At 32.3% G+C, this 18,138-nt stretch overlaps 1 protein-coding gene across 1 annotated transcript in view; it reads right to left on the bottom strand.

Annotated features, from left to right (window-relative positions):
- Positions 1–18,138, bottom strand: part of LOC129223437 (cell adhesion molecule Dscam2-like) — a 157,639-nt gene that overhangs the window by 2,434 nt on the left and 137,067 nt on the right. The window contains exons 19-25 of the mRNA XM_054858050.1: positions 15,554–15,847; positions 13,050–13,220; positions 11,686–11,906; positions 6,479–6,542; positions 4,784–4,883; positions 4,142–4,251; positions 490–590 (exon numbers count right to left, since the gene is read on the bottom strand). Of these exons, the coding sequence (XP_054714025.1) occupies positions 514–590; positions 4,142–4,251; positions 4,784–4,883; positions 6,479–6,542; positions 11,686–11,906; positions 13,050–13,220; positions 15,554–15,847 (1,037 nt within the window). The 3' untranslated portion in view covers positions 490–513. The remainder of the gene's footprint in view (positions 1–489; positions 591–4,141; positions 4,252–4,783; positions 4,884–6,478; positions 6,543–11,685; positions 11,907–13,049; positions 13,221–15,553; positions 15,848–18,138) is intronic.

Here is an 18,138-nt window from a genome sequence, read left to right as displayed (position 1 = left end):
TTCAGTATCTTACTCAAACCTAACTCATTTCCACTGTAACAACAAACTTTTTTGGCTTCTCAAAAATAACCTTCTGAGTTATGCTGTTTTGCTTAAAACCAAAGCGTTAGATTTTTTTTTTTTTTTTTGAATTTTTGCTTAAAACACACTGAAATCGAAACTCTACTTATTGATTTGAACATGTACTCTAAAAGTTTCCCAATTAGTTAAAACTTTCATATTTTTGTACTTTTAGTGTGCGTCAAAATTTTGAAAAGAAAGGGAGGGGGGGGGACTTGTAGACTATTGTATTACTCTGCCTGATTTTCAGCATAGTTTCCGTTTTATATTTTGTAATATTTTAATAACCATGTATCAGGCAATTTAAAAATTGTTACAAACTAAGAGATATATAGGCAACTACATCGCCATTTCTGTCCATTTTCAATGCAGATCTGCCCTTAACATTAAAAATGCTTTAATTAACTTATTTTAGAAAATGAAACTTACTTTGCAAGCGGTGTGTTTTAAATATTACGTCAGCACCACTCGTTCACGATCCGAAGACCACCTTTTGCTTTCTTCATATTGACTGCTTTGAAATGACTTCCCTAAAATAAACATAATAAAGTAAAGTAAAATATAGGATTTCTAAGTAGGGAAAATTACTTTAAACGGGCAATAAATAATCACATGTACAGGATAATCATCCAGAAAGGAGTAACAAGCGGTGTTTTACATGTTAATAATGTCCTGTGTTATTTTATAATTAGAACAGTAGAATGTTAAAATTTAATTCATATATACATATAGTATGTATATATATATATATATATATACATATATATATATATATATATATATATATATATATATATATATATATATATATATATAATCTGTGTGTGTGTGTGTGTGTGTGTAAGAAATCAGTGCACATATGCATATTTAATCCAGTTCACGAAATTTTTTCCATTGCTTTTGTTTCAAATGTTTACATTCTTCCATTAAGGATCTTTTGGTTAAGACAGTTTTAGTCATTTTATGGTTTATGTCTTGCTCGTTTTAAGTTATTATAGTATATTAAAGAAAAACTTTATGCTTCAAAGATTACAAAAAAAAAAAAAAAAAACCGTATGCGAAATATTTAAGCTGGAAACAAGCAGCCAATAAATCAAGATTTCATTTGTTTAAAAAAAAATGAAAAACAAAGTTACGTTATTAGTGTCTAAAACAAATCCAACGTCAAAGATTTCAGTAAATTCAAATACGAATATATTTTGTGTACATGCCATCGTTAATGGTTCATAAGAAGACTGTTTGAACTAAATTTAAAACCTCAAGTACATTATGCAGTTAGCAAATGGCACAATCATCACGATTTTTGCATAATTTCAGCTTTAGCAAAAAAAAAAAAAAAAACAATGATTACTGTTATTAACCATTGTTATACATTTTCTCAATTATGTACTATCATTGTAAATTTTTTTTTATTTGCTTCTATGTAATGTGGGGGGGGGGAGCATTCTGATTTCTCGCCATTCGCTGACTTAATATAGCCCAGAGACTGGCAACTGTTCTTTCATGTGGCACCACTATCGGTAAATTCTATTGCTACGATAATTTTTACTCCTAATTTCCAAGAAGACACTTGACTCCTCCCTCGTCACGTGGTATCTGAGATTCTATTTCGCTGTTTTCTGCAGAAGGTATACTCGCATCATAGTATTTTGTTGTAAAAGCGTTAGTTTTTAAAATGTAAGAATAACTGAAATGCCAACAAACAAGTGAAGCTAATGATGTAATGGGCACTTAGATTTTATTGCACATTAAAACGCACGCTCAAGTTAAGGCTGGTTGTCTCCTTTAGAAGCACGTGGATTGCGTACCGATCACCCCCGCATAAAATGGAACTCTGCGTTCGAGAGGGCCTGAAAAACAGACAATAGGCACCTCAGATTTCACGATGTGGAACTGCACTACGTATTTAATTTGTCTAAGAATAGCAAAGCTGAAGTGAATACTCGAGGAATATTTTACGCGCCGCATAATCATACGACATGGGTATTGTCGAGTTATGTTACTTGAAAATCCAACTCTTGGAACTAGGTATGAACATACACCTTTGGGATTAAGAAGCCTTCGCCTAATTACTGCGCCACTCTGTCGGCTGATTTATTTACTGCTATTATTATTATTATTATTATTATCATCATTCATTCTTTCTATCAATCAGCACAAAATCTAATATAACTTTAAAAGTTTTTATTCAAAAGTCTAGTTATATTTTTTAGTACTCAATTGATCAATATCCAGCATGTGATTTTACATATAAAATAATATTTTATTTTCATCAGTTACCGTTTCTGTTGAAATTGATAACTAAAAAACTTAGTTACAACATAAAATTAATTTTTATTAAAAAATAATTCTTCCGATAACATTTTAATGTGTGGGATCAATGTGTATTTCTAAGTCAAACGTTGCTGTGAAAATCATAATACCCAACTTATTTGATTTAAATTTTCAAATGCTAGAATAAGTGAACCACTTAGTGTTGTCTTCACACAATAATTTAAAATTTTACTTTAGTGTTGAATCCCTAAATTTCTTTTGACAATGACAGCAAATGTTAAATGATGTATTGTAATATAAAGTAGGGGAATGTGGGGCAAAGTGCGGCAACCCGAAAAGGGGAAATATCTACTCTGCGTTTAGCACCACCTATCTAGTAATATTTTAACAGTGAAGTTGCTCATGTAGTCTGTTCCAGTCAGGAAAAATTACCGCGAAAGATTAAAGCATTTGATAGTATAGGCAATTTTCCAAAATCGATACTCTTATTGTGATAGTAGTTGCAAAAAAAATTTTTTTTACATTATAAAACTATAAAATTCTTGTTATTAACATTTTAAAATTTAATTGAGACCTTCTAATATGTGGTACAATATTTATTTAGTTAATATTAAGCTTATTTGTATTTTAAATAATTTGCTCAAGTAGTCGAGTACATGCGGTGTAAAATAGATGGGGCAAAGTGAAATAGCTTATTTAGTTTACTCATTCAATCATTTACTGAAACATTTACGTATTCCTTTGTTAATAAATTCATTTACAATTTTTATTTAGTAATTCACTTATTTATATACTCATTCACTTATTTGCTTATTCATTTCCTTTTTATTTACTTATTTATTTTTCTAATGAATTATTTAATAGTTCGTTTATTGTTTCATTTTCTTTTAGTTTATTCTTTAAAAATTTTCTTTACTGATTCATTAGATTTAAAAAAAAAGTTATAATAAAAAAAAAATATTTCGTAAGAAAAAAAATTCATTTTGCATTTTGCCCCATGGAAAAAAACGCGAACATTTTAAACTTTTTTGAAGGCATAAAATCATTGCCAAAAATAAAAAATAATGTTTCAATGAAAGTTTTGTCCTAAGATACAATGTTCTTTCTTTTGTACTGTAATTTATAAAACAAATTTCCAATTTGTTTCTTTTGAAAAAGCTCAGTCATCTTAGCTATTTCTTTTTGCCCCACATCCCCCTACTAATAATAAAGCTTTGAGTGTATATTGCAACCAGGGATGCGGAGTTAGAGTTTAGGATATTTTTGTTCAAACGAGTCGGAGTCGGATTCAACTATTTTCTCTCCGAGTCTGCAAACTCTGCAAGAGCAGCGGAGACAGATTTGGAGTGGTGGAGTAGGAGTCCAATGGACTGAGGGTTAATGAAGGCTGACTCGGAGTCAAAGGCTCTATAATTTAGGAGTCGGAGTCACATGTAGAGTAGGTCATTTTCTCTCCGACTTTCCCTCAGAACTACCTTGTTAAATATTATTTACGTAATTCATTTTTTTCATATAATAGTGTTGAAAGAAAGCAAATAAATACTGAAACTATTTAACAAGTTCTAACACTTAAAAGACGTGATTTTAGCTTGCAAACAAAACGAATATATATAAAAGAAAGTAGTGCGAAAATAATTAAATTTAAAAAACTGATAGAAAATACGTATCATACAAAATATCTCTAATATAAGACATAGAAAGAAATAACCTAAATCCGTTCTTGTCTCATTACTTAATGAGTTATCTAGATTACCTAACGAGCTCTTAGTTTCTTTTATTAAAGATAGACAATTAATTAGGTACTTACATAACCTGTCACATTCCGTTTCAGACTCTCTAGCTTCATCTCGGAACATTCTATCTTTGGAAGAAAGTATGAGCTCATCCTCGTTATCATCAGAACCAATGCTGGAGTTACTGTAAGAGAAGAATTTCTTTCACTGTCTTGCGCTGAGAACTTTTGCTTAGGAAGAAAGCTTTTCTTGGGCATTTAGTTCTTTATCATACAACTCCAGTTAATAAATAGGCATTAGGTACTTGAGTGATTTTTTTAGCATTATTCTTTACTGTGGATTGGGTAAGAATAGTTTCTTCAATTTTATGATATTGTTAATAGGCGCAGGTAGTGAGAAAACAAGTTTGCCGACTTATTTAAAAAAATAAAAGTAGGTTTTTTTAGTATTTCTCTGTTTTTGATGGATAATGTGCTGCCGTTCTTTGTTTAAAAGTAGTTACATCCCAAGCATTAACCAAGATCATTCATAAATTACCTCAAATCAAAATATATAAAACATAGTAAGCAATTAGAATGTTTTTTGTTTGCAACTGCAATCAAGTACTAAAATCTTGCATTTTTTACAAGTGCACATTTTTGTGTTAAAAAAAAAGCGAAAAATATGTAGTGCACTTGAATTCAAAAAAAAAAAAAGTTAACAACTATTTTATTTACCCATCTCCTGAATCTCTCCAAGATCTTACTCCATCTTGTTTTCTCCGTCCCAGGTCCGGAACCTCATAAATGGCTTGTTCTTGGTGCCGGACTTGAGATCCTAAAAATAATTTACAGTTTTTAGTAAGTGCATAAATGTAATAAGACAGATCCATCTCCGTCCTCACAATATCATAAACAGCGTGACACTGAAACGTGTATCAAATTCTTGAGAAAGTCTGCAGACTATTTCACAGTTGAGGGAGGTAAAATAAACAATTAAAAAAGAAATACATTTCACCAAATGAAGATTTGTACCGCAGTTTGAGGAAATTTTGCACAAGTAGCATGTCTTGTATTAGCATTTTACTCATACGCAGTTCTCAAACCGGATTTAGATTTCTAATAAATTTAATTCCGTACCTCGCAAACTATTTTTTAGGTTTTAAATTTCCATCGCAGACACACTCCTGGAAAAAAAACTGCTACCAGAATCTTTCTAATGTTGTTAAGAGACACAATGCATTTTGGTTAATATTCAAGGATATGAAAAATCTTAAAGCAATCTATAAACAGAGAATTTATTTAATTTTCTTATATAGTAGTAGCGATTAAAACCTACCCTCCAGCATCACAAAAACAACGAAGCCAAAATTGAAAAAAAAAAAACAACACAAAAAAGAAAATCAATGAACTTCTCATCTTTTTGGAATTTTCAAGCACGTTGTGGAAGCGGATGATGATGTCAGAGTTCAATATATATTTTTGTTTCTATGTCAAACCAATTTTAACATTTCCCTCAACAGCGAGTGCGAAATATTTTACTTCCGCAACAACCCTTGTTCTTAATCGAGAATTTCAGAGTTGATACTTCAAACATTCTGATAAAATAGTCAAAATACATCCCAGGTTCTTCTGTCATGTTTTTAGGGCAAAACATGCTGTAAAGCAGGGGTGTTAAAACAGGGTGCCTCGAAGTGTCCACGTTTTATGACTTTTCCCTCCAGGCTTGGAAAGCTTATTAAAGAAACATATTACCACAACCGCAATGACGTTGACTTTAATGGAGAAATAAAATGTAAAAGTTTTGTCTCCCATTCCAAATATTTGATGGGTGAACCTTTTATAAAATGTGGCAAAAATCAAACCATAAGATTAATTCTTCTGTCACTAGCTGTAACACCCCCCCACTACCTGACAGATGTTCCCCATTTCCTAAATAACAAGCTTTTTAGTCGTTGGACTTGGCGAAGTTCAGGTGACGACACTCACATTCATCCGTGGCCATCGTGCTATCCGGATCTAACTCCAAGCGATTTTTTTTTTTTACGGTGTTACATCAAAACCGCGAGTTCGCGCTCTGTAGGGTCCACCAAAACTTACGCCAAAAGATCACTACCGCATTTTCTAAGATTGATCGTGACATATTCAGATCAAGTATTGAACAAAAATGAGATTTAGCGTTGATATCTGCCACAAAACAAAAAGCCCGTTTATTCGACGTTTTAGAAATAAGACATGCACAGTTTCATTCTCCAGTAAATTCAGCATTTATTTATAAAATATTTATTTCAATAGTGAAAAATTCTAACCCTTTAAGCAGTGCTGCGATGCAAGTAACGAACGGCGTAACGACAAGTTTTGTGCAAGGAGGCTACTTTAATTTAAAATACATAAATAGTAATAAAAACGTTAAAATAAATAAAACTATTATACCTGTATGATGATATGCTGGAAGATATACAATTGAAGTTTGATAAGTCTCATCAAATTTTTCTACCTAAATTTTAAAAAGAAAAAGAAAAAAACCGTGAACGTCAAATTAAAATGATTTAAATATTGTTATCAACACTTTAATAATGCTACCAAACAGTGTTGGGCACCAACTAAAAAAATCAACTAAATTTGTAATTGATTGATTAGTTGACTAAAGTAATCTGACGCCCATTTAGTTCAGACTAATATTTTATAAATTTAATTCAATTGCAGACGAAGATTAACGTTAGTTTAAACTAACTCGTTAGTTGATTAAAAAAACTAATTTAGTTCAGATTGATTTAGTTCAGATTAAATTAATCAAATTGAATTTAGTCAGATTAAAAGTAATCAAATTGATTTGATTACATTTTTAATTCAGATTAAATTTGTAAAATATAAATGTCACATGAACAGAGGCACATTTGTATTTCTACGTGTATGTACATATTTATGCAAGCATACACGAGTTAATACGTGTATATACGACTATGTGCGTGACAATACGTATATAAACGTGTTATCCCGCGTATATTCGTGTACGGAGGTATATTTGAATTTTTAAGTAAAAATACATATTTATGTGTGCATATACGAGTAAATACGTGTATATACGAGTATGTACGTGTATACAAGAGAATATGCATATGGATACGTGTTACCTCGAGTATACTCGTGTACAGAGGTAAAATTGCATTTAATTGTGCATACACATACTTATGCATGCACACAAGCGAAAATACGTATATATACGTGTATACATGAGAATATGCGTATAGATACGTGTTACCTCGAGTATGCTCGTGTAAAGAGGTACATTTGTATTTCGACGTGTATATACATATTCAAACATGCATATACGAGAAAGTACGTGTACATACAAGTATGTTCGTGTACACACTAGAATATGCGTACAGATATGTGTTACCCCGAGTATACTCGTGTAAAAAGCTACATTTGTATTTGTACGTGTATATAGATATGTATGCGTGCATAAACGAGAAGGTACGTGTATATAAAAGTATGTTCATGTACACACGAAAATATATGTAAACATACGTGTTACCCCGAGTATACTCGCGCACAGAGGTAAATTTCTATTTAAACGTGTATATACACAATGATGCATGCATATACGAGAAAATACGTGTATATACGAGTAAGTACGTGTACAAACGACAATAGGTATACAGATACTTGTTTAACCCGAGTATACTCGTGTACAGAAGTAAATTTGCTTTTAATTGTGTATATACATACTTATGCGTGCACACAAGCGAAAATACGTGTATGTTCTTGTACACATGAGAAGATGTGTAAAGATACGTGTTACCCCGAGTACACTCGTGTAAAGAGGTACATTTGTATTTCTACATGTTCATGCATATTTAAGCTTGCATATACGAGAAAGTATTTGTATATACAAGTATGTTCGTGTACACACGAGAATATGCATATAGATGCGTGTTAACCCGAGTATACTCGTGCAGAAAGGAGAATTTGTATTTAAGATTGTACAGACACTTTTATGCAAGCATATACGAGAAGAGACAAGTATATACGAGTATATATTCAGTAAATTACCGTCCATTAGCCAGGGCTGAAACAGAAATACGTGAAATACACCGCCAGCTCAGTCATTTCCAGCCGAGGACTGCAATTTCGTGTTACTCGTCTGGTCTGCTAATTCTATATTAGCTACCAGTTTGTTTTGCACTCTTGGCTTTCTTTGAGGTTTTCCATCTCCAGCTCAGTCACTTTCCTATGCCGGGCTGTTGAGTGCTAATAAGCACGAAACTGCAGTCCTCGGCTGGAAATGACTGAGCTGGCGGTGTATTTCACGTATATACGAGTATGTTCGTGTACACAAGAGAATATGCGAATAGATACGTGTAACCCGAGCATACTCATGTACAGAGTTACATTTGTATTTGTACGTTAATACGTTAAAATACATATTTATGCTCGCATACACTTGTATATACGAGTAAAAACATGTATAAACGAGTAATTTTGTGCATATTCGTATGTATACGTGTTATCCCGAATATTCGTGTATACTGGAAATTTTGTATTTCTACGTGTATATACCTACAAGTACGTGTAAACAATAATATGTGTATATACGAGTAGATAAGTGTAAACCCTTTTTTTTTTGGATTTCTACCTGTTATCCCGAGTATATTCGTGCACGGAGGTATGTGTAATTTCGAATTGTATGTACAAATTTATTTGTGCATACACGAGTAAATACGTAATTACACGGGTATGTACGTGTACACAAAAAAATATGCGTATGGATACGTGTTAATCCGAGTATACTCGTGCACAGAGGTAAATTTGTATTTAAATAGTTGCTTTTTTCGTTCAAAAGATAACTTGCTCGAAAGTGTTCTTAGCTTGGCCTTGTTTTTGTAGAACTTTAAATACTGGAGATATTAATTCAAAACCGACTTAACGTTTTTTAGAATTATGATAGTAAAAGCTACCCGTACGTAAAAATATTGACCCTAATTGAAAGAACGAAGTTTTCTGCGTTTCATATTTATTTGGAACTTTCAAGTTATATACAGTATTAGCTATAATCTTGTTAAGTAAATTTTAAATGCTTTTCTAAACCTTTATACGCGTGATTGGTAGCGATTTCATAGTCGGAAGATAAGGAGAAAAAACTCAAAGATTTAAAATTTCTCTCTGCTGTCAGTTCATATTTGTCAGCAATGCGTGTTCTGACCCGCGAAGTTCTACACTTGGGTAGTTGATTTGGGTAAATATATTTTGAAATCCGTATCCGTATCCGCGGATCTTGCCACTAATGATCCGGATCCATATCCGTATCCTCGGATTGACTTTTTTAACGATCCGGCACATTACTAATATATACATACACGTCGAAATACAAATGTACCTCTTTACACGAGTAAATTGGGGTAACACGTATCTATACGCATATTCTCATGTGTACACGTACATACACGTATTTTCGCTTGTGTGCACGCATAAGTATGTATATACACAATTAAAAGTAAATTTACCTCTGTACACGAGTATACTCGGGGGTAACACGTATCTATACGCATACTATTGTGTGTACTCGTACATAATCGTATATATATACATATATATATATATTTATATACATATATATATATATATATATATATATATATATATATATATATATATATATATATATATATATATATATATATATATATATATATATATATATGTATATGTATGTATTTACTCGTTTATAAACGCATAAATATGCATACCCACGTAGAAATACAAATGTGCTTTCGTACACGAGTATACTCGGGTTAAATACTTATTTGTCACGTATACACGTACTTACTCGTATATACACGTATTTTCTCTTATATACATGCATCTATATGAATATACACGTTTAAATAGAAATTTACCTCTGTACACGAGTATACTCGAGGTAACACGCATGTTTACATATATTCTCGTGCGTACATGAACATACTTGTATATACACGTACCTTCTCCTATATGCACGCACAAATATGTATATACACGTACAAATAAAAATGTACCTCTTTACACGAGTATACTCGGGGTAACAAATATTTATACGCATATTCTTGTGTGTACACGAACATACTTGTATATACACGTACTTTCTTGTATATGCACGCTTAAATACGCATGAACACGTAGAAATACAAATGTACCTCTTTACACGAGTATACTCGGGGTAAAACGTATCTATGCGCATATTCTCATGTGTACACGTACATACACGTATTTTCGCTTGCGTGCACGCATAAGTATGTGTTTTCACAATTTAAAGCAAATTTACCTCAGTACACGAGTATACTCGGGGTAACGCGTATCTATACGCATACTATCGTGTGTACTCGTACATAATCGTATATATGTATTTACTCGTTTATAAACGCATAAATATGCATACACACGTAGAAATACAAATGTGCCATCTTACACGAGTTTACTCGGGTTAAACACTTATTTGTCGTGTGTACACGTACTTACTCGTATATACACATATTTTCTCATATGCATGCATCTATATGTATATACACGTTTAAATAGAAATTTACCTCTGTACACAAGTATACTCGGGGTAACACGTATGTTTACATATATTCTCGTGTGTACATGAACATACTTGTATATGCACGTACCTTCTCCTATATGCACGCACAAATACGTATATACACGTACAAATACAAATATACTCTTTACACGAGTATACTCGGGGTAACAAATATCTATACGCATATTCTCGTAAGTACACGAACATACTTGTATATACACGTACTTTCTCGTATATGCACGCTTGAATAAGTATATGCACGTCGAAATACAAATGTTCCTCTTTACACGAGTATATTCGGGGTAAAACTTGTTTGTACGCATATTCTCATGTGTACACGTATATGCTCGTATTTTCGCTTGTGTGCACGCATAAGTATGTGTTTTCACAATTAAAAGCAAATTTACCTCTGTACACGAGTATACTCGGGGTAACACATATCCATATGCATATTCTCTTGTGTACACGTACATACTCGTATATACACATATTTACTCGTGTATGCACACATAAATATGTATTTTCACTTAAAAATTCAAATATACCTCTGTACACGAACATACGCGGGATAACACGTTTATATACATATATTTACCACATAGTCGTATATACACGTATTAACTCGTGTATGCTTGCGTAAATGTGTACATACACGTAGAAATACAAATGTGTCTCTGTTCATGTGGCAAATTTATGCTTTTTTAACGTTGTTTTTCTTACTTTACTGTTCAGCACAAAGGTATTTATTTATCTTACCAGAGTTACGTTTTAAACGTCTACTAGTTTTAAAGGAGTAAGTATAAGTTACTTGTATTCGTATGATTTGCTATAATTACGTAAGCTTTTCTTAAAAGAAACAGGGTTTCTATGGGTTGATGAGTAATTAAATGGAATCTGCACATTTTCATCTACTTAACAACAGCACGATATTAAATATTTTGAAATACCGCTCAAAAAAAAAAAAAAAAAAAAAACGCTGAACAATATCCATATGTTGATTAATATTTTTCCTCAGTCATTCTGGATTCCATATAACCGTCACTCTACAAATATTTCAGAAGTTATTTCATAAACTCACCCTTCTTTGTGGATATGGAATATCGTATGCATATCCACTCCTGTTGCTACCGAAGGTCCCCATATTTTGCTGATGGCTTGACTGAACACAGTGTTCTCTGCTGTACCCAGGCGTACTGCTGGTAGCGTAAGGGGACGGATAGTACGTTGGCTCTTGATTGCTGTCATACGTCACAGATAGAGGCACGCTGTCTGGTTTGACTGGATCTCTTGGTTCATTTCCTTATAGGAAGAAATAATATAATTCTTAAATATATGAACAAGTAAGCTTATGTATTTTAAGAAGTGCTTATTCTATATTCTATAGCGAATTTGAACTGTTGTATAATTTAATCAAAAAATAATAATAATAATAATAATAATAATAATAATACGGCGTACAACTAGTATACTAAAGGGTGATAAATAATATACATTAATGTGTTTTTAAAAGTATGTTTTTCATTAGTCTTATTTTATTCTTCCTTCTCATAACGCGTCCGCACCTTTTTTAACAAACACACTTAAGGCTACAGTGGACACTTTTTCCCCCCCAATAATTTTTTTAGCTGCCAAAAACTTTGTGTGCCTGTATGATTATTACATCTAAAACAATAAAAAACGTTCTGAATTATGAAAAAATACTTTTTGAGAAATTAAAAATTAAAAAATATATCTTCGAAAAACTCACAAGTTTCAAAGTGCTCCATGAGATACATTTTTTTTTCGAACTTCAAGTTTCAACTTGTGTTTCAGTCATTAGGCACAATTACATTAATTTTTGCATAACATATAATGTTTCATGACACAGTTTATAAAAAAAATAGCTGAAAATTAATATTTATGTGAAATTTTCAGCAAATACGGTGATTTTAACAGCAAAAGATTTTAATTTCTAATTTTTCATAACCGTCATTACTGAAATTCATGCATACAACTATTACAAGATATTATCCGAATGTGTTTCTAAAGTTTTATTATAATCCGATAAATATTAAACACATGAACGGAAAATTTTAAGTTCATGTATTCATGTAAATGGTGACTGCTGTATATATGTGCCACTAAACATAAACTAAGGGGCGTGATCACGGATGTGCAAAATAAAACAGACCCATAATGCGTTAAATAATGCATGGAGAGAAAAAATCCTATTGCCCTTAATACAGTAGCTGATATTGTATTTAAGAAAGGCTAAAAAAAAATTTTTTCGATTTTGTGCGCAATTTTCATCATTTTTAGTGTCTACTGTGTAGCTAAAAACCCGCACGACATGTTAAAAAGAATAATTCCGTTTTATTACCATAGATTCATAGTTAGACTGTTTTGGAAGGAAACTAGTTATTTTTATACTTCTTAAAATTATTCTCATGTTCTAACTCTTACCATCTGCTGTTCTAGGATTTCGTCCAGATGTCCTTCTTCTTGTTATGATGCACACTACACAGAGAACAGCCACTAATACTACTGTTGAGCTCACTACAGGGACGGTAATAGTTAAATGACGGTAAAATGAGCCATTGACGTCTGTTACTTCAGAAGGTCTTGGAGGATATTCTACAAATGCAGGAAACAGTCATTTAAAAAATATACTTAAACAATTGTTGCAAGTTTTAAGAAATAACTTAAATCTAAATTTATGGCAGCACAACCATGTATTGTACCATAATTACTATGTGTTTATAAGTCTATGTATGTATGTCTGTTCCTATGTGGCATTCTAGGGGCTAAACGCCACATAGGTAATTTTGGTAATTCTTACGTCAATTGATTTATCTTAACCTTAGGAGTGTCACTAAACACATGACAGTAATCAAAATTCACCATATCAACAACCAGTTGCCATATTTTGTCCGTTAGGGATCGGCGTTGAAAGTTGCACACTGTGTCGGTAGTGTGCAGGTAGTTTTCGCTACCTGATTTTTTTTTGTTTACTAAGTGTACTAATTGGGGTTTCAATGGCCAAGTGGTCTAAGCGATTGCTTCTCTCACTTGAGGCGGTGGGTCAAGACACCCTTGCTCTGGATGTAGTTTCTCCTCTTTCTGACGTAAATTCTTTCATGCGTTCTTTATATGTATTCTGTATTGTAATAAAAAATATATAATGCGTAACGAAGGCAAGACACTCAGATTGTAGTACTCATCAAAATAAACCCGTGTAATAAGCACCAAAAGAAAGTCCACTAATTCGATTTTCATCTCTAACATGTTGCATTGTTTTTGCCTTGATTCAAGGGGCTGAGTTTCACGACGTGTAATTTCTTGAAAATATATTAAATGAAAACAAAAACCCCGACGGCGTAAAAACCAAAAAAACTAAAAAGAAAGCCCAGTAGTTTCAAATGTTATTAAGTACTACTGAATAACTACACCGTTGAAATAATTTTATAACCGTACACAGATAAGACAAATCATAAAGTCAAAAGCAGAATAGAAGGATAAACAGTCGGGGCTCATTCAAATTTTAAGGTCTTCCTTAAATCAGAAAGGAACGGTTCCCGACTGTTGATCATTCTATTCTGCTTTTAAATTTATGATTTGCCTTATCTGTGTACGGTTATAAAACTATTTCAACGGTGTAGTTATTCAGTAGTACTTAATAACAGTCTAAACTACTGGGCTTATACATTTTTTTTTTTTTACACAGTCAGGTTTTTTGTTTTTATTTTATATTTTTTTTTCCTTTTTTACTTCCTTTTACAAAAAAGGAAGTATTGTATTCGCGAAAAAATTTTCACTCAAAAATCGCCCTTAATTTCCATTTTGCTCACCCCCAAATGAATGTTGAGTTTTTTTTTTGATTCGACCACATGCGGAAAAGTGCCTAAGAATGTATAGACACGCGAAATATCCATTTTGACCATCACCGAGGTAATTACAACGACTTTTCTCGTGACGTCTGTATGTATGTGCGTATGTGCGTATGTGCGTATGTGCGTATGTGCGTATGTATCTCGCATAACTCAAAAATGGTATGTCCTAGAAAGTTGAAATTTGGTACATAGACTCGTAGTGAAGTCTAGTTGTGCACCTCCCCTTTTGGTTGCTTTCGGATGTTCCTAAGGGGGTCTTTTGCACCTTTTTGGGGGGAAATCATTGTTAATTTCGATGTAAACTCAAGTGGCGTTATAATTTGTCGGACACTTGGCGATATATCGCCAGTCTTTTGGTCGCCAAGTTTTGTCGCCAACTTGGCGACAAATTTGGCGGAGTTTTTTTTTTTTTTTGGTTTCAATTTGGCCATTGTTGGTGATATTTAGAGAATAAATATTGAATCACATTAAAATAGCGAATAATGGGGAAATGACATTAAATTGGAGTAAAAGGAAGTCATGTGATGCACACATCAGCTCGTTTTAAATCATGAACGATTATTACAGACATCTATTAATGATTTAAGAATTTCAGATATACAACTCCATCTTTTTCTAAATAATCTTTTGAAAATAAAATTAAAAAACAACATTTTTCCTGTAAAATTACTATTTAATCATATTAAAAAATCACAGGTGAAAAATCGGTCTACGTCGAAAGTAGTTCCAAGCACAGACCAGGCTTCTTTCGAGCCATTTAACGGTACCAAGACATACCCTATGCTGAAGGTTCAAAGTGTCTCCACTCAAACCAGAACAATCTCGATCCAAATACATTATTTTGCGTTCAGAAAAGGGCCGAACAAAATGTTTAAATCGAAACTGTTATTGAAGAGTTTGTTGTGCCATTCCAGTTCCAAGGTACAACAGTTTTTTACGGGTGTGTAATGTCGTAATATTACCATGGTTGAAAGTGAATAATGAAGTCAAAAAAAGGAGAAAAAATGAAATGCAGGTTTAATATCTATAGCAGATAAACTTTGTTATACATCAAACCTTGTAAAATATATATTTTACCTCCAGTAAGTGTCAAAGTTCCAAAAAGGTATTCCGCATCTGTCGACCCTGCATCGTTTCTAGCTGTCATCAGGAGAGAGTACCAGGCTCCGGGGGTAAGATCAGTAATGGTTATCGTCTGCTGTTCTGGAATGATATTGTTGCTCACTAGTGTCCATTCGTGGTGCCCTGCAGCTTTGTACTGAATGATGAAATAGTTTATCGGACAACCGCCATTATGCCAGCTGTTCAGGTTTACCGAAACTGTAGTTTTATTGACTGTGATAAGCATTCTTTTGTCTGGAGCTACTGGAGCTAGAAAAATATGTATAGAAAAAAATACATCGTAAGACAATAATATTCTGTTCCTTAAAAAGAAAACTTAGAGTTTCATTTATTGCCTGTAGACATTTAAGGCAGTAAATGCAGCTATAATACAGTGTGTAGGAAATAATCTGGTGAAAATATATCTGAAATAGGCATTATTGTAATCTTAGGTACGATACGATTTTGGCACCCATTTTTTCAGGGCCGGGCAGAATTAAAAATTGTTCGGCAGAATTAAAAATGATTTTTCTCTCTCTCGTATACTATTATCAATTTCGCATCAATTACCTTGACTAGGATACAGCTCCATTTAAAACAATAAACTCCGTCGATGTTATAGTACGTAATTTGAAGTAAAACTTTAATCTTTAATGTTAAAATCTAATATTTATTGCGAAAACGATTTCGAGAAATTTGCAGGTCTTGAAGTTTTTTTATTGTAAAACATTGTTATTAAGCTAAGTTTTTAACAATGCAGGTGTATATGCATTACGATATTTAAAAGTTTAGCTAACTTAAAGTAAAACTTCTTTCCAATACTAAATTACAAAGTAAATAAATAAATAAATAAAAATAAAGAAAAAAATCATTTTTTCTATTTGTTTTTATGCATTAATTTTGAGGTTCTTTATTTTGAATACTTTTATTTTTTGGTAAAATTCGCTAGTCAAAAGAGTTAAATTTAGATTATGAACAAATGAAATTCTAAAACGAAATGGTATCCCTCATACGCAACTGCTCCAAAAATTATTTTTTGTTCCCGTATTTCCCTTAAAATAGCTAAGCTACATAAATACGAAGAACCTGTACTAAACATTATTCATCTCGCCAATTGATATTTTTTGACATATTTTAAAGCCGTAGAAATGGTGTTGAGGATTCATAGTTAAAAAAAAAAACTTACAAATTCATTCTAACTCTATATTTGTAAATTTGGCAGTTAACGTTCTGTTTTAGACACCAGTGTCTTTTTTTTTTTTTTTTTTTTTTTGACATTTAACAAAATTATATTTACGGACAATAGCATACTCACGTACACGGTGCATCTAAAATGGCTTAGGACCTTTCCATGGAAAACGGTCAATTTGTCCTGCACGTGACGCCTCATATTTTATTTAAAATAATAGGTATATTAAAATACTAATGAGCATTTTATTTTCTGCTTGACAAAATAGAAACTTTTGTGCGGTTTCTTAAGCAAAAAATTTCGTCATTACCCTTTAAAATTATTATTTTTTAATGAAATATATGAACCGTCACGAGCGGGAAAAAGCTTTGACTTTTTCATGGAATGGCCCCTTATTGATGACCTTTGTCTGAATCAATCATGCTAGATTTTTAAGCATCAACTATTGCACATAGGACCTTATGAAAAGTATTATAGAACTAGTGAATATTAATACAGACAGGTTTCAGTATCTAAACGCGTTTTCGGCAGGTGTGATGTAGAGGAGATTGGCCGAAAGCGTATGCCCCCGCATGGTGTGATAGCGGCGATGCATGCGTATATCGTGTTTACCCGAACCCCCCCCTCCCCCCCGCCCTACTGCTTAAATCAGTCCATTAAAGCAGCAGTGAAGCGGCATGATGCAACCAGGCTTAAAATTTAAAAAAAAAATGATACATTTCTAAAAAAAATGAAGTTTTGTAACCTAAGATTAGTCGAAGACCAGCTTATTTTTTTAAATGTCAATAGTATTACGTTATTCTGACACCATCCCCCATCAAACTACCATGGTCACTCCGTTTTTTATTAATTATTAATTTAGGGTTGTAATTTTTTAAATAAAAAAACGTGCTTTTGGGCAAAGCGGGTATAGCATTTAATCATATATTTATTTAAAATTGGATATTCTCTTTCAATTAGTTAAGGTTATCTTCTTTGGTCCCCCTGGTAAAGCAAAACGGGTTTTTCAAGTGTTTGTAGTGTTTGGTAACAAATAAATATTGGGTTTGAAGTAATGCAAAAATCACTTTTTATTTTGAAGTTCAACAACCCTGCTAAGAAACAAAACTGAAATTGTTGCGATAAAAACCAAAATCTACAATTTTTGAGCATTTTGCAAAAACCTACCCGCTTTGGGCCACCCTCCCCTAGTATATTTGCCACTTAGAATAAAATTAAATGTTTCTATGGAATTATTATTATTATTATTATTTTACATTTTTGCTTTGTTTGGTTATTTAAAGAATGAGTTTTTTTTTCTTTTAAAATTATTTCTTTCAAGATATGAAACGCAATAAAATTACCACATAACTCTAAATTTAGAAATGAGAGA

Source organism: Uloborus diversus, chromosome 5 (genome assembly GCF_026930045.1).
Source record: "Uloborus diversus isolate 005 chromosome 5, Udiv.v.3.1, whole genome shotgun sequence".
NCBI classification, from domain to species: Eukaryota; Metazoa; Arthropoda; class Arachnida; order Araneae; family Uloboridae; genus Uloborus; species Uloborus diversus.
This window is presented reverse-complemented; position numbering and strand designations above follow the sequence as displayed.